This window comes from Muntiacus reevesi, chromosome 1 (assembly GCF_963930625.1).
Source record: "Muntiacus reevesi chromosome 1, mMunRee1.1, whole genome shotgun sequence".
Lineage (NCBI taxonomy): Eukaryota > Metazoa > Chordata > Mammalia > Artiodactyla > Cervidae > Muntiacus > Muntiacus reevesi.
Window position 1 is genome coordinate 259,751,971 of NC_089249.1, and position 17,055 is coordinate 259,769,025.

The window sequence follows — 17,055 nt, forward strand, 5'->3', positions numbered from 1 at the left end:
CCACTCCAGTATTCTGGCCTGAAGAATTCCATGGACTATATAGTCCATGGGGTCGCAAAGAGTCAAACACAACTGAGCAACTTTCATAGTGTGTGTGAGTGTGAGTGTGTGTGTGTGTGTGTGTGTGTGTGTTATATGATATTTGAGGTGTGAGGCAAGATATGGGACTAGAGGACATTCTATGAATGAGATGCAAAGAAAAGTGAAGTAAAACTACCACAGTTTGTAGAGAAAAGTGAATCACATCATTTCTCAGAGAGGAACATCTCAGAGTTTACTACTTGAAATAATAAAAAATGTCTGGCAAATAACACATTCCCTAGCCATCTGCTTTGAAAACTACAGGCTATAGCCCTTCCTTGAGGTTCACAGTGAACCTTTCTTTGCATGTTAGCCTTATTAAATCATCATTTTGCAAGTGTGTTTGAATTTAAAACACCTTTTACTGGAGTGTCTCATGGAATTTTGGAAAACACTTGCAGAGAGCACTTTCTGTTTATGATTATTACTAATTCTAGTAAGTATCCCCCAGAATAATTGGGATTGACTAGATGTTTTTCTGCTGAAGAATTCAGTGTCTCATGTTATTCATTACCCACATACTTAAGCTCCAATATGTAATTTGAAATAAGTCTTTAAATACACATTTCAATTCCCCACTGTTTGCCATATGGTAATGAACTGGCATTATTTTATTTCATATAAATGACATTTTGAATTATACTGTATTTCCATAATTAATGAAATGAGTTAATTTCTTTTTGTAGATAATAGTAATTTCTAGTTCTGCAAGTTAAATGCAGCAGGACTCTTTCTTTATTCTCACTTTTACAGGCCAGTTAGCATCCCACTGAACTGAATGCACAGATGATTCTTTCTTTTCTTCCCCTCACCACCCACCTCTTTCTTTTGGTTTAGTTGTTTGATTAATTGCATATTAATTAAATTATTTTTTTGTAAATTTAAAATTTCATCAAATGTGTGTCTTTTATTCATTTTGTAGACTAACTGACAAAAATATATTTTGGATTTTTCTTAGTTCACAGGAAAATAGAGGAACTTAAGTCTTTATTGTAGATTTAGTGACAGGATGAAGTGATCTTTTAAAATTCAGTATATTAGAGAGGGAGGCGGGAGGGGGGATCGGGATGGGGAGCACAAAAAAAATTAAAAAATAAAATAAAATTCAGTATATTAACATGAGTAGAATTATTTCCAATTGTCATAAACAATAGAAATAATATTGAGCCTTATTATTGACCCATTTCTTGCTCAATGTAATTTTATTTGACAATTATAATTTAAATGTAAATGAGGATATGGATCTCCATTTTTGTCAGCTGACTAAGCCATTCTTTCAATGGTTACATTCCCAGGCCACCAATTTGGAGACTTGTCTCTAATCATTGACCCAGTAGATGTTCTCCACTCCTTGGTATTTGTCACCAGTCATATTCATCTTATGTATCACTGTAGCTTCTTTCCTCTCCTCCCAGAGAGAGTGATGTCCTTCTTCTATGACCAGACCTTCACAATCTTACCTCCTAATACAATGCTATACGTTACTTACAGTTACTGTTCTCAAGTTAGATTTACTGAAATTCCACAAATATTTCTCATCCCTCCACTTTTATATACATTTTTTCCTAAATTGTTCTCTCTGCTTGGAAATTCTTATTTCCTACTTCTTTTAAAATCTTAGCCTTCAAAAGTCACCTCTTTTACCCTGGAAATTGTGAGTATAACCTTTCCTCTTTCAGCTTGTAAGCTATTAAGTGGTAAGTGTCCTTTAATTTTTAATCTATTTACCTGGTATTTATATATGGGAATTATCTGTGGGATAATTGTCTATCATTTATCTATGGGAATTATCTCTATACTCAATTTTTAAACTGCTTGAACACTGAAATAGGACCCCAGCGACTTCTGTATTCCATTTAGTAAGATACATGCTGTTTAGTAAGATACTTGTACTTTGAGTGTTAGACATACATGAAATATTTGTTGAATTAATAAATGAGAGAATGAATATGATTTTACATTAGATTACCCCAGAAAAAGATTAGAATATACAAGAATACATAGCTACAAAAACAGTTTTCGACAGAGTGGATTACAAAAGTTTCTTTTAAATTAACTCTATAAAAGAAACCAATGTATAGATATTTTAAAGTTGGCTTAATTTTATAAAATAATATCATTTATACATTTTAATAATGTGATTAATATCTAATTTTACCTCTTTTTAAATCTCTTTTCTAAAATGGAAAAGATGTTTAACTTTGTCTTTTTCTCTTTTTATCGTATATAGATATAAATAGTACTTTGAATACACTGTTAAATAAAGAATAAAATATGACAAAAAAGAAATAACCATGACTAACTGTTTACACCATCTGTTAGTAGATGAACAGACACACTTGTCCTTAACCAGTGGCATGTATATCTATGAAAGTACCTAATTACAAAAAAGAAACTTAGAAATATTTTTCTGCTCAAGTAAGCATTTTGTGCCAAAGAAATGATCAAAAGATAATGGGAGCAATAGAAACTCAGTATTGTTGGATGCCAAGGTTTAAATTTTTTTGGTTTTTGAACCAAAATAGTTCAAAGATAGAGTAAAAATAAAGAAAAAAAAAGAGTAAAGATAAAGTAGTAGCTTTACCAGTGGAAATTTATCTTTACCATAGTATGCTGTGAACTTCCCTGGTGGCTGGGGGTTAAAGAATCCGCCTGCCAGTACAGGAGATGTGGTTTTGATTCCTGGCTTGGGAAGATCACCTGGAGAAGAAAATGGCAACTCTAGTATTCTTGCCTGGGAAATGCCATAGCCAGAGGACCCTGGTGGGCTACAGTCCATGGGGTCGCAAAAGTGTCGGACACAACTCAGTGACTAAACAACAACATATTCTGCTGTAAAAAGCCATGTATTCCAAGTATTTATGACTATCAGTGAAACTTCTGGTAAACTGGCTAAACATAAATATTTTATTGTCAGTGAACATTCAAGTAATATGTATATTACTCCAAAGAACATGTGTGGCCTATAAAAACCGTATGCAAATATTACCATTAGCAGCAAATTCTGAGCAGCCTTGTAGGAATTAACTGAGAAAACTTCTGGTTGCCTTATTAGATCACAAGCAAGAAGAAAACACTGCAAAGTAATAATGATAATAGTAACTATAAAATGAGCATGAAGAAGTGAAGTAAAGTCGCTCAGTCGTGTCCGACTCTTTGTGACCCCTTGGACTGTAGCCTACCAGGCTCCTCCGTCCATGGGATTTCCCAGACAAGACTACTACAGTGGGTTGCCATTGCCTTCTCCAGGGGATCTTCCAAACCCAGGGATTGAACCCGGGTCTTCTGCATTGTAGGCAGACGCTTTACCGTCTGAGCATAGATATGGTTAAAGAACCATGTTTCAAAAATAAAACACACAAAATAGAAAATTTGGATTTAGGCCTGAATTTTAGGTGTGTGTAAATTTTTAATGATTTATTACTAGTTCATGACATTAGTGATGGAGAAGGAAATGGCAACCCACTCCAGTATTCTTGCCTGGAGAATTCCATGGACAGAAGAGGAGCCTGGTGGGCTATAGTCCATGGGGTCGCCAAGAGTCGGACACGACTGAGTGACTAAGCACAGCTTTAGTGATAATGCTTTTCTTCCACTTCTTGACATTTTTCAGAACTTTTAAAGGCATTCTTAGGACATCTTAAGACATTTTGGGAAACATTTTAAAAAACATTTTTAGAATAGGGAGACTTGGGGGAGAACTGTTTGGTGCTGTGATGAAATCCTTGAATTCATTTAGGTAAGTAAATACAAAAGACAGTGGACAAGTTGTTCTTCCCTGGAACTCTGTAGTATCATTTCTCAAAGTTTCTTATGTTGAACACTAATATCGCAAGAGGTTAATAAATGCTACTTAGTAAGGAAATGAAGGAGTTTGTAGAATCTACAAATACAGTAATCAATGGATTGAGTAAAAGTAGAAAGATTTCTTTACTTCTGAAAGCTTTCAATATCTTAATATGCATCAGGTACCCTCAGGAAGAACATATAGTTTGTAGCACTTGCAAACAGTTCTTTGACCTAGGATCACGTTTTCACCAAACACCATGCATTGGTATGGAACACACTTTTTAAAACACTGTCTTATTATTTCAGAGTTAAAAAACAATGATGTGCATATAGAATAATCTACCTTATATTTCTGTAATGAGAAATTATATATAAAAAGGTGCCATTAGAAAAGACATTCACCACTCTGTCACTAAAGAGCTTACATGTTAGGTGAAAAACTTTATGAAAAGTTGATAAATATGAAAAATGATTGTATGAATGATGTATGCTAAGAAGGAAACAAAACAGGGAGTTGAGATGGATGGTTAGGAAAGACTCAAGGCAGGTAATATTTAAGCTTCATGTAAGCATAAGGAGTAGGCTTTTAAGAGTGAGGTATTCACTGAAAACAGAATGGTATATGCAAAGGTTCTCAGGTGGGAAGAAACTCAATGTGGTTGGGTAGCAACATATACAGGAAGTAACACACACACATACTTGGAGAGGTAGACAGGCCAGATCATGCAGACCTTAGAGCTCAAAGTAAGGGAGTGCGGATTTTACTCTGTGTGCTTTGGGAAACTTATAGAGTTTTAAACAGTGAATTTTCTTTGATTTACTTTGTAAGATCACTTTTTCTGCTCTATGGTAGATTGAAAGCGGACCAGAGTGAAACTCTGGAAACCCAGTGGAGAAGCTGCACTAATCCAGCTGAAAGATGAAAGGGATGATGTGTGGTCAGATTTGAGACCCAGTTTGATGCTTTCCAGCAGGAGATAAGAGAGAAGTTGCAAAGAAGCGTGACCTTGACCTCCTTTTCTTCTCTGCTCTTCTTTCCAGATAGCAGCATCAGAAATATGTAGCATTGCCTATGCCAAAGTATAAATTATCTAAATTACAAATTTCTCTCTTGGATTGACTTTAATTTGATGTATTATTTGGAAGAGTTCCAAAATGATTGGTAGCGACAATGTGTAAGACCCCTTGGAGTCACATCTACCTCTTTGCCTGTTCCATTTATCTTATTCTGACATTTTATTTCAGCACATCCTTTCACTCTGAATGAACTTCATTTCCTTTCACTTTAATTATGACACTCTTTTATAGGATATGAAAATGAAAATTAATTTGGTACTATGAGAAATGAGAACTCTTTTGGCAAAGATATGCCACCGTGGCATTCTCTGCAATAGCTATCCTTATGAACACTGTCATTGACACTGTGTGTATGTGTATGTATAGGTGCTCAATTGTGTCTGACTCTGTGACCTTCTGGACTGCAGCCTGCCAGGCTCCTCTGTCCATGGAATTTTCTAGGCCAAGAATACTGGAGTGGGTTGCTATTTCCTACTCTGGGGCATCTTCCTGACCCAAGGATAGAACCCACGTCTCTTGTGTCTCCGACATTGGCAGGTAGGTTCTTTTACCACTGCACTACTTGGGAAGCATCATTTACACCAGCCAAGTGTTATTCCTCCCAAATTTAAATCATGCTTCCTACCACTTACAGCCTTTGAATCCATGATAGAAAACAAAAGCAAAGCTAAATTAGGGAGGGACCTTGTTCATGTATAATGTTTATGCTATGCAGATATATTATTCAGATTAATTTTAATTTCATTGTTTAAATTTAAATTACATATATTTTCATGTAGGCCAAATTCCATGTAAATAAAAATTATAAAGAAAATAGAGCTTAGTACTAGCTTCATTTGTATTTACAAACTTAATTCCCTCAAAAATCTATGCATAGAAATATTTTTCTTTGAGTTTTATAAGATTATTTAATGACTACACTAATATGCAAGTAGTTTAAGTATCTGTTAATAGCAGTTAACAAAAATAAGCAGTGTCTTTGCTTTAGGCGATTGGCTGTGAATAAGTACCTAACAGAATTATTAAACTTTAGACAATGTTAAAGAGTGAAAAAGAGAATACTTTGAAAATAGACTTATTAAAAAAAAAACTATACCTGTATCTATGTAATATATATGTGTGTGTATGTGTATATGTATATACATATATATGTATATAAAGGATACCATAACTCAGTTGCATTTTTTTTATGTCACAAAGACATTTGCCTTGAAGATTGCCCCTTATATTATCTCTTTTAAATGAATGAAAAATTGTGTGCTTTAACATTCTGTTATTCACCAAAGAATTTTAAAGTAATACTTATACATTTAGTAGACCTAGTTTCTGTTAGTTCTTTTGGGACTGAAATTATAAATAGGAAGATAGATATTTGTGAAGATATGTCCTTTGATGTGTTCTTCAAGTCCACATTATTTCTCATCTGATGTATTATCAGTTCAGTTCAGTTCAGTTGCTCAGTCGTGTCCAGCTCTTTACGCCCCCATGGTCTGTGGCACGCCGGCCTTCCGTGTTCATCCCATCTCCTGGAGCCTACGAAACTCATGTCCATTAAGTCAGTGATGCCATCCAACCATCTCATCCTCTGTCATCCCCTCCTCCTTCCATCTTCAATCTTTCCCAATATAAGGGTCTTTTCCAGTGATTCGGTTCTTTTCATCAGGTGGCCAGAGTATTGGAGTTTCAGCTTCAGCTTCATCCTTCCAATGAACGTTCAGGACTGATTTCCTTCAGGATTGACTGGTTGGATCTCCTTGTTGTCCAAGGGACTCTTGAAAGTCTTCTCCAACACCACAGTTCAGAAGCATCAGTTCTTCGGCACTCAGCTTTCTTTATAGTCCAGCTATCACATCCATACAAGATTACTGGAAAAACCATAGCTTTAACTAGACGAACCTTTGTTGTTAAAGTAACGTCTCTGCTTTTTAATACGCTGTCTAGGTTGGTCATAGCTTTTTTTACACAGAGCAAGCATCTTTTAATTACATGGCTGCAGTAACCATCTGTGGTGATTTTGAGGGCCCCCGAAAGAAAGTATCTCACTGTTTCCACTGTTTTCCCATCTATTTGCCATGAAGTGATGGGACTGGATGCCATGATCTTCATTTTTTGAATGTTGAATTTGGGTTTTTTTTTTTTTTAGGTGATGATTTTTTTTTCATTTATTTTTATTAGTTGGAGGCTAATTTCTTTACAATATTATAGTGGTTTTTGCCATACATTGACATGAATCAGCCATGGATTTACATGTGTTCCCCATCCTGAACCCCCCTCCCACCTCCCTCTCTATCCCATCCCTCTGAGCCATCCCAGTGCACCAACCCTGAGCACTTGTCTCATGCATCCAACCTGGACTGCTGATTTGTTTCACACTTGATAATATATATGTTTCAATGCTATTCTCTCAGATCATCCCATCCTCGCCTTCTCTCACAGAGTCCAAAAGTCTGTTCTGTACATCTGTGTCTCTTTTTCTGTCTTGTGTATAGGGTTATCGTTACCATCTTTCTAAATTCCATATATATGTGTTAGTATACTGTATTGGTGTTTATCTTTCTGGCTTACTTCACTCTGTATAATGGGCTCCAGTTTCATCCATCTCATTAGAACTGATTCAAATGTATTCTTTTTAATGGCTGAGTAATATTCCATTGTGTATATATAGCATAGCTTTCTTATCCATTCATCTGCTGATGGGCATCTAGGTTGCTTCCATGTCCTGGCTATTATAAACAGTGCTGCGATGAACATGGGGGTACACGTGTCTCTTTCAGATCTGTTTTCCTCAGTGTGTATGCCCAGTCATACACAGCTGGGTCATATGGCAGTTATGCCTGACTTCAGGCTCTACTGCAAAGCCACAGTCATCAAGACAGTATGGTACTGGCACAAAGACAGAAATATAGATCGATGGAACAAAACAGAAAGCCCAGAGATAAATCCACGTACCCACAGACACCTTATCTTCGACAAAGGAGGCAAGAATACACAATCGAAAAAAGACAACGTCTTTAACAAGTGGTGCTGGGAAAACTGGTCAACCACTTGTAAAAGAATGAAACTAGAATTCTTTCTAACACCATACACAAAAATAAACTCAAAATGGATTAAAGATCTAAATGTAAGACCAGAAACTATAAAACTCCTAGAGGAGAACATAGGTAAAACACTCTCCAACATAAATCACAGCAAGATCCTCTATGACCCACCTCCCAGAATATTTGAAATAAAAGCAAAAATAAACAAATGGGACCTAATGAAACTTAAAAACTTTTGCACAACAAAGGAAACTATAAGCAAGGTGAAAAGACAGCCTTCAGAATGGGAGAAAATAATAGCAAATGAAGCAACAGACAAAGGATTAATCTCAAAAATATACAAGCACCTCCTGCAGCTCAATTCCAGAAAAATAAATGACACAATCAAAAATGGGCCAAAGATCTAAACAGATATTTCTCCAAAGAAGACATACAGATGGCTATCAAACACATGAAAAGATGCTCAACATCACTCATTATCAGAGAAATGCAAATCAAAACCACAATGAGGTACCATTACACGCCAGTCAGAATGACTGCTATCCAAAATTCTACAAGCAATAAATGCTAGAGAGGGTGTGGAGAAAAGGGAACCCTCTTACACTGTTGGTGGGAATGCAAACTAGTACAGCCACTATGGAGAACAGTGTGGAGATTCCTTAAAAAACTGGAATGTTGAGTTTTAAGCAAACTTTTTCGTTCTCCTTTTTAACTTTCATCAAGAGACTCTTTAGTTCTTTTTTGCTTTCTGCCATAAGGGAGGTGTCATCTGTGTATCTGAGGTTATTGATATTTCTCCCATCAATCTTGATTCCAGTTTGTGCTTCATCCAACCCTGCATTTTGCATGATGTATTATAATTTCTTCCTAACGCATCTCCTCCTTCTAGTTGCCCCTTTCTCTAAAGCCATTCTCGGTCTTGCTGCAAAAATGATCGTTATAAAGCATATCCAATCATGCCTTTCCTTGTTTAAATTCATTATTTTAAAATCCAAACAACCTCTCATTGTTTGTTAGATTCTCATTGTTTGTATACCATTGTTGCCCCATTTTGAAGTTAAGAGATTGAAGCTCAGAAAGGCTAAAGAACTTCAGCAATGTCATAACACTAATAAGTGGCAAAGTTTAGGCTACATACCATATGAATTCAGTCCTTTGAAGTTTGTTGAAAATTTTCTTGTGGTACCATAAATGTTCTATATGTGCTAGAAAACAATATGTCTACATTTGTATTTGTTTGGTACAATGTTCTTTATATGTCTGGTAGATCAGATTTGTTAATTTTCATATTAAAATTATATCCACATCCATTTTCCTAAAAAGAGATGCATTAAAATCCTTCACTACTATAATAACTAGACATGGAAAAACAGACTGGTTCCAAATACGAAAAGGAGTATATCAAGGCTATATTTTGTCACTCTGCTTATTTAACTTATATGCAGAACACATCATGAGAAATGCTGGGCTGGATGAAACACAAGCTGGAATCAAGATTGCCAGGAGAAATATCAATAATCTCAGATATGCAGATGACACCACCCTTATGTCAGAAAGCAAAGAAGAACTAAAGAGCCTCTTGATAAAGGTGAAAGAGGAAAGTGAAAAAGTTGGCTTAAAGCTCAACATTCAGAAAACTAAGATCATGGCATCCTGTCCCATCACTTCATGGCAGACAGATGGGGAAATAGTGACAGAGTTTATTTTGGGGGGCTCTGAAATCACTGCAGATGATTACATGGTGACTTCATGGTGACTGCAGCCACAAAATTAAAAGACGCTTACTCCTTGGAAGAAAACTCATGACCAACCTAGAGAGCATATTAAAAAACAGAGACATTACCTTGCCAACAAAGGTCCGTCTAGTCAAGGCTACGGTTTTTCCAGTCGTCATGTATGGATGTGAGAGTTGGACTATAAAGAAAGCTGAGCACTGAAGAATTGATGCTTTTGAGCTGTGGTGTTGGAGAAGACTCTTGGGAGTCCCTTGCACTGCAAGGAGATCAAACCAGTCAAACCTCAAGGAAATCAGTCCTGTATATTTATTGGAAGGACTGATGCTGAAGCTGAAGCTCCAATACTTTGGCCACTTGATGTTAACATCTGACTCCTTAGAAAAGACCCTGATGCTGGGAAAGATTGAAGGTGGGAGGAGAAGGGGACGACAGAGGATGAGATGGTTGGATGGCATCACCGACCTAATTGGACATGAGTTTAAGTGAACTCCAGGAGTTGCTGATGGACAGGGAGGCCTAGCGTGCTGCAGTCCATGGGGTCGCAGAGTTGGACACGACTGAGTGACTGAACTGAAGTGAGCTATAATAAGCTTGTCTATATTTCTTTTTAGTTGACAACCTGTGAGTATATTATTAGATAAAATAGTTTAATATTCCTGAAAAATGAAATCTTTTATTATCAAATCACTCTCATTTTTTCTAGTAATGCTCTTCATCTCAATAAGAGATATTAATATAGCCAGGGAGATTTCTTTTTTTTTTAGCATTTACCTGGTATTTATATTTTTCGTCTTTTTTACGTTCTACTTTTTTGTATCCTTACCTTTTGGAAATCTCTCTGATGAACTGCCTTTTACTGCATTTTTTGCTTTTGTTTTTTATCTCATCTGATAGTTTTTGTCTTTTTACTGTTTGGGGGACATATACTGTTTTTCTTCTTTCGGTGACTACTCTCCAATTCCAACATGTTTTCTTAACTTATGAAATTGTAAAAGTCAATCAATTATACTTTTGCTCCCTTTAGAGAACTCAGTATTTGGAACACTTTAATTCCTTTAAATTTTAATTCTCTTAATTTCCTTTTATCCCTAAATCCCACAAAGTTAGTGTTTTTCTATGTGTATTTGGGGACACTTTAAGTCTTTTTTTAAAAGACATTCTCATTATTAATTTGTATATATAGCCAGTGCTCATTTAAATCATTTAAATTTATCTACAAATTTATAACCTTCACTGTTTTTGTTTTTCTACTTGGATTTAGAACTTGCATTTAAAACAGCTCTCTGGGATTATTTTCCTTTTATCTGAAACACATTTTTCAAAATTTCCTTTAATGATACTCTGGTGGTTGGTTTAGTCGCTAAGTTGTGTCAGACTCTTGCAACCCCACAGACTGTAGCCTGTCAGGCTCCTCTGTCCTTGGGATTTTCCATGCAAGAATACTGGAGTGGGTTGCCATTTCTTTCTCCAAGCAATGATACTCTACCAGATACAGACTTCTCAGTTTAGTTGGTTTGAAAAATGTCCTTATTTAACTTGTGCTCTTGAGAAAATTCTACTGAAGCTAGTAGACTTTAGGTTAGCAGTTATTTTCTTTCAACAAACTAAGATTTAATTTCATGGGAAACTGAACATTTCCTGACATTCTCACAATCACTCCTTGGGAGGTAATCTGCCTTTTCCCACTGGCTACTTGTAAGATTACCTCTTTGTCTTTGGTATTCTAAAGTTTCACTCTTATGCATCCAAATGTAAATTTCTTTTTGGTCATTTTGCTGTGATTTGTAATTTCTAAGGGGAATAATTGGTTCTGAAAATTACTCAATCTTTATTTCTTCAGATATCTCTTCTATTTTATTTTCTCTGTCCCTTTTTTTTGATTCTCAAATCATGCTTAGGTTAAGCCATCACTCTATTTTCTATGTCTCATTACCTTTATTTTGCTTTCCATGCTGAATTCCACATAGTTCCTCCTAGTCATGTTTTAGGTTACTAGTTTTCTCTTCATATATGAAAGGCTAATCTCTTAAGCTTGGTCACTGAATTTTTAATTTCAGATATTATATTTTTATTTCTAGAAATTATGTGTGTTTCTCTCCAGATATGCTTTATCATTGTTTATAGTTTCCTGTTACTGTTCTTGAGTATCTTTTCTTTTCGAAATGTAGTAATTAAGCATTGTTATTTTATTATTTTCTATTCGTCATAATATTTGAAATCTTCACAACCAATTTCTGTTTTTGTTTGTTCTGTTCTCATTCATAAGCCTTGCTTTCTTATGAGTGAAGTAATCTTTTACTGTGTGTTACTCATTTTTTTTTTTTTTTTTAGAAAATTACTTGTAGGAATTCTTTGAGACCTAGTGTAAAGGTGTTTTCTCTGCAAAATATTTGTCAGTGCTTCTGCCACATAGGGGCACTAATGGTCTTCAACTATTTTAAATTACCTAGTTTGAGATTTTCTTGTTTGTTTATTTTTCAGTTTTACTGAGATAATTGACAAGTGAAAGTGTAATGTATTTAGAGTGTATAGCATGATGATATTGTGAAAGGGTTACCACAGTATATAATGCATTCACCATTGAGGATTTTTTTTTTAAACCACCCAAATCACATTAATTTGAGCTGCAGATATACCCAAGAGTAGGTTTGTGGTTATTAAATGAGTCTTGCGTGACCTTTATGAGGGAGGGTCTCCTCTTTGGGCAAGCCCTGAGATTTGTCTCTACCCCGCTGTATCCCACAATTATGTGAAAACTGCAATTTAAGTTCGCCAAGTTCCAATAAATGTCCTTGGTGGGGGGGGGGATTAGTCATTTTATCTCTTTAAGATCCTGCCTTCCTTTAGCTTTTATTCTAATAATTTTCTTAGTACTGTATCAGTTCTCCAATGCTCTTAAGTGAAAGACAAATGTATGTAAAAATGTCAGGCTTCCCTCGTAGCTCAGTCAGTAAAGAATCTGCCTGCTATGCTGGAGACCTGGGTTCAATCCCAGGGTTGGGAAGAGTCCCTGCAGAAGCAAATGGCAGCCCACTCCAGTGTTCTTGCCTGGGAAATCCCATGGACAGAGGAGCCTGGCAAGCTGTAGTCCATGGGGTCTCAAGAGTCAGGCACGACTTAGTGACCAAAGCACCGTGTAATAATGTGCACACACACTCTCCAGCATGTTTAGTTCTTTTAAGCAAGAGATATGCAGACACCTAAGCTTTCACATATTGAAAATAGCCATTCAAATTCATAAGGTAAAATTTAGCAAGATTTCTACTAAAGGTATAAGCAGAATGACTTAATGGGTAAAGTTAACCAGATGGCTATAAGGCAGCTTACTGTGACATGCAAATTTCATCTTTAGTAGAAAACAAATTATGGAAGACCTAATTCAAGGAGAAATAGCTCATAAGAGCTCTTGGGAGGGTGAAAAATAATACTACCAACAAAAGATAATGGAAGTAATAAGGACAACATTTCCTTCTCCGAGGATTCTTCCCAACTCAGGGATCGAACCTGCATCTCCAGAATTGCAGGTGAATTCTTCACTGTCTGAGTCACCAGGGGAACCCCTCTCATATATAAAATGAGGATAAAAATGCTAACTGTATATGAGAAGGCCGAGACACAGAGAATCACAGATAGTAAGTGGGCTAACAGGGACTCAAACCTAGGTAGTAGCAATCTGAAGCCCATGCTTTATCTACACTGCTAGTGTGTGTGCTCAGTCTCGGGTGACTCTCTGCCACCCCATGGACCGTAGCCTGCCAGGCTCCTCTGTCCACGGGATTCTCCAGGCAAGAGTACTAGGGTGGGTTGCCAATTCCTAACAGTAAGGGAAAATTAAAGCTATTTTTAAAATTTATGTGTGGGGAAAGGTTTCAACTGCATAGTGTAGGAAATACCACATACATGTTGGTTCGTTGGTTAGTGACTAAATATTCTTTTAAGAAAGCTTTGATTATAATTGTAGTAGTATTATAATAAAGTATAAGGGAAATATGTAGAATAACAGGAATAATTTACTATACTTATAAATTGTAAAAAAGAGAGTTTTCTTTCATGGCAAATCTTAAAAAATGGGTCAGTTAAAATAACTTTAGTTGTATATTGCAATAACTTGGGAAAGTCAAGTATAATCTAGCAAAAAACCTAGCAAAGAAAATAACACAATAGAAAATTCAATTAGGGAGACAAAGAACACCACATTGCCTACTTATATTTAGTTAATATCATGTGGAATAAGCTACTTAAGAATGAAGGATTCGAGGTAATGATTCAAATGAGTACAATTTCAATTCAAAAAATGGTTACAAATACAATTAGGAAAAAATTTGATAATATTTGCAGATGGCATGGCAAATCAGGAAACCACTTGAGAATATAGTAAAACTAATTACTTTGAACTCAACTACAGTCAACCCTTGATTAACTGGCATAAATGGGGTGATGAACAGATAGAAAGGAAACCACAATTACTCAGAATCATCATTAAAACAAAACTATGAAACCAATAACAATATGACACAAAATAAATTTATTTAATAGTACAGTAATATGACAGTCCACAGACATTACCCAGAAGTGTAAAAATATTACAAGTACTTTGATTTAAGACCATCTGCCAAAAATTACTGGACTGTTAAACAATTTCATAGTAAAGATCCTTGTATTTATGAGTCTTGGATTAAGCAGACACATGCCTCATTTCTCTTTCATTACTACCCTTAATTAGAGGTTCACCCAAAATTTTTGCTCTGCAGTGTTAGAATACATGCATACCTTGTTTTATTGAGATTCATTTATTGCACTTCTCAGGTATTTCATTTTTGTTTTTTAATAAATTGTAATTTCGTGGCAACAATGTGTCAAACAAATCATTTTTCTATAGCATTTTCTCCCATCATGACTCCATTTCACATTTTGGTGATTCTGGGAATATTTCAAATGTTTTCATTTTTATTATATTTGTTACAGTAATCTATGAACAGTGATCTTCAATGTTATTGTAGTAGTTGTTTTGTTTTGCCATGAAGCATTCCTATGTAAGACAGCAAACCTAACCAATAAATATTGTGTGCATTCCCACTGCTCCCCCAACCAGTCATTTTCCCATCTTTCTCCTTCTCTTTATGCCTCCTTGTTTCCTGAGATACAACACAATGTTGAAATTAGGCCAGTTAATAACCCTACAATGGCCTCTTAAGTGTTCAAGTGAAAGAAAGAGTCTCACATATCTCACTTGAAATCAGAAGCTAGAAATGATTAAGCTTTTTCCCTTCAAGGAAAGGCATATCATGTGAGGAAGGCATGTCAAAAACAGATATAGGCTGATAGGTGAGCTTCCTATACCAAACAATTAGCCATGTTGTGAATGCAAAGAGGCTAAGTTCCTGAAGGAAATTAAAATCACTACTCCAGTAAACACATGAAAGATAAGAAAGCAAAACAACATTATTGCTGATACAGAGAAGGTTTTTATGGTCCGGATAGATCAAACAAGCCACAACATTCCCTTAAGCCAAAGCTTAATCCAGTGCAAGGACCTAACTCTCTTCAATCCTTTGAAGGCTGAGAGAGTGAGGAAACTGCGGAAGAAAAGTTGGAAGCTAACAGCGGTTGCTTTATGAGGTTGAAGGGAAAAAGCCATCTACATAACATAAACATGCAAGGTGAAACGCAGGTGCTGAGGTAGAAGTTGCAGCAACTTATACAGTAGATCTTGCTAAGATCATTAATGAAGGTGGATGCACTAAACAACAGATTTTCAGTTGTATACAAAACAGCCATATACTGGAAGAATATGCTCCTTTGACTTTCATAGCTAGAGAGGAGAAGTCAATACTTGGCTTCAAAGCTTGAAAGGTACTCTTCAAAGGTACTCCTGTTAGGCAGAGGTTGATGTAGCTGGTAATTTTGACTTGCAACAAATGCTCATTTACCATTCTGAAAATCCTGGGACCTTTGGAATTATGCTAAATCTACTCTGTGCTCTGTAAATGGGACAACAAAGCCTGGATAATAGCATATCTGTTGACTGCGTGGTTTACTGAATATTTTAAGCCCACTCTTAAGACCTACTGCTCAGAAAAAAATTGTTTTTAAAATATTACTGCTCATTGACAATGCTCCTGGTCATTCAAGAAATCTGATGGAAATGTACAATGAAATTAATGTTGTTTTCATGCCTGCTAACAAAATACCCATTCTGCAGCCCATGGATCAAGGAGGCATTTTGACTTTCAAGTCTCTTATTTAAGAAACACATTTCATAAGGCTATAGCTGCCATAAAGAGTGATTCCTCTGATGTATCTAGGCAAAGAAAGTTGCAAACCTAGAAGGGATTCACTGTTCTAGATGTCTTTAAGCACATTTATGATTTCATGGTAAGATGTCAAAATGCCAACATTCATAGGAGTTGGAACTGATTGACTCCAACTCTCATAGATGACTTTGTGGAGTTAAAGACTTCAGGGGAGGAGACAACTGCAGTTGTGGTGGAAACAGCAAGAGAGCTAGAATTAGAAGTGGAAAATGTGACTGAATTGTTATAATCTTATGATAAGACTTGAATGGATGAGGAGTCGCTTATTAGGGATGAACAGAGAAAGTATTTTCTTGGGGTAGAATCTAAGCCTGTTATGATGCTGTGAAGGTTGTTGAAATGACAAGAAAGAATTTAGAATAAATATTATATAAACTTATTTTAAAAAGCTATGTCAGGGTTTTGGATTGATTCCATTTTGAAAACAGTTCTACTCTGGATAAAATACTCCCAAACAGCATTGCATACTATAGAAAAATTATTCATAAAAGGAGTCTGTTGATGTGGCAGACTTCACTAATATCTTATTTTAAGAAATAGCCAAAGCCATCCCAGACCTCAACAACCACCACCCTGATCAGTCAGCAACCGTCAATGATGAGGCAAGATCATCTACCAGCAAGAAGATTAAAACTCACTTGAAGTCTCAGTTGATGTTTAGTATTTCTTTTTTAAGAAATAAAGCATTTTTTTTAACATAGGTATATGCATTTTCTAGACATAATGTTGTTACACACTTAATAGACTATGATATAGAATAAAGACACTTTTATATGCACTAGGAAACCAAAAAACTTTGCATGACTCACTATATTGGATATTTGCTTTATTGTAGTAGTCTTATCCCTTGGAAGGAAAGTTATGACCAACCTAGATAGCATATTAAAAAGCAGAGACATTACTTTGCCAACACAGGTCCGTCTAGTCAAGGCTATGGTTTTTCCAGTGCATATATGGATGTGAGAGTTGGACTGTGAAGAAAGCTGAGCGCCAAAAAATTGATGCTTTTGAAGTATGGTG

At 35.8% G+C, this 17,055-nt stretch overlaps 1 protein-coding gene across 5 annotated transcripts in view; it reads left to right on the forward strand.

Moving 5' to 3' along the window:
• Positions 1-17,055, forward strand: part of XRCC4 (X-ray repair cross complementing 4) — a 284,230-nt gene that overhangs the window by 218,464 nt on the left and 48,711 nt on the right. The window contains exon 8 of one of the 5 annotated variants that reach the window (XM_065919090.1): positions 4,724-4,820. The exons of the other annotated variants lie outside the window; for them this stretch is intronic. Within the exon in view, the coding sequence (XP_065775162.1) occupies positions 4,724-4,793 (70 nt within the window). The 3' untranslated portion in view covers positions 4,794-4,820. Of the gene's footprint in view, positions 1-4,723; positions 4,821-17,055 lie in introns of those variants that run through there. 5 annotated transcript variants of the gene reach the window in all.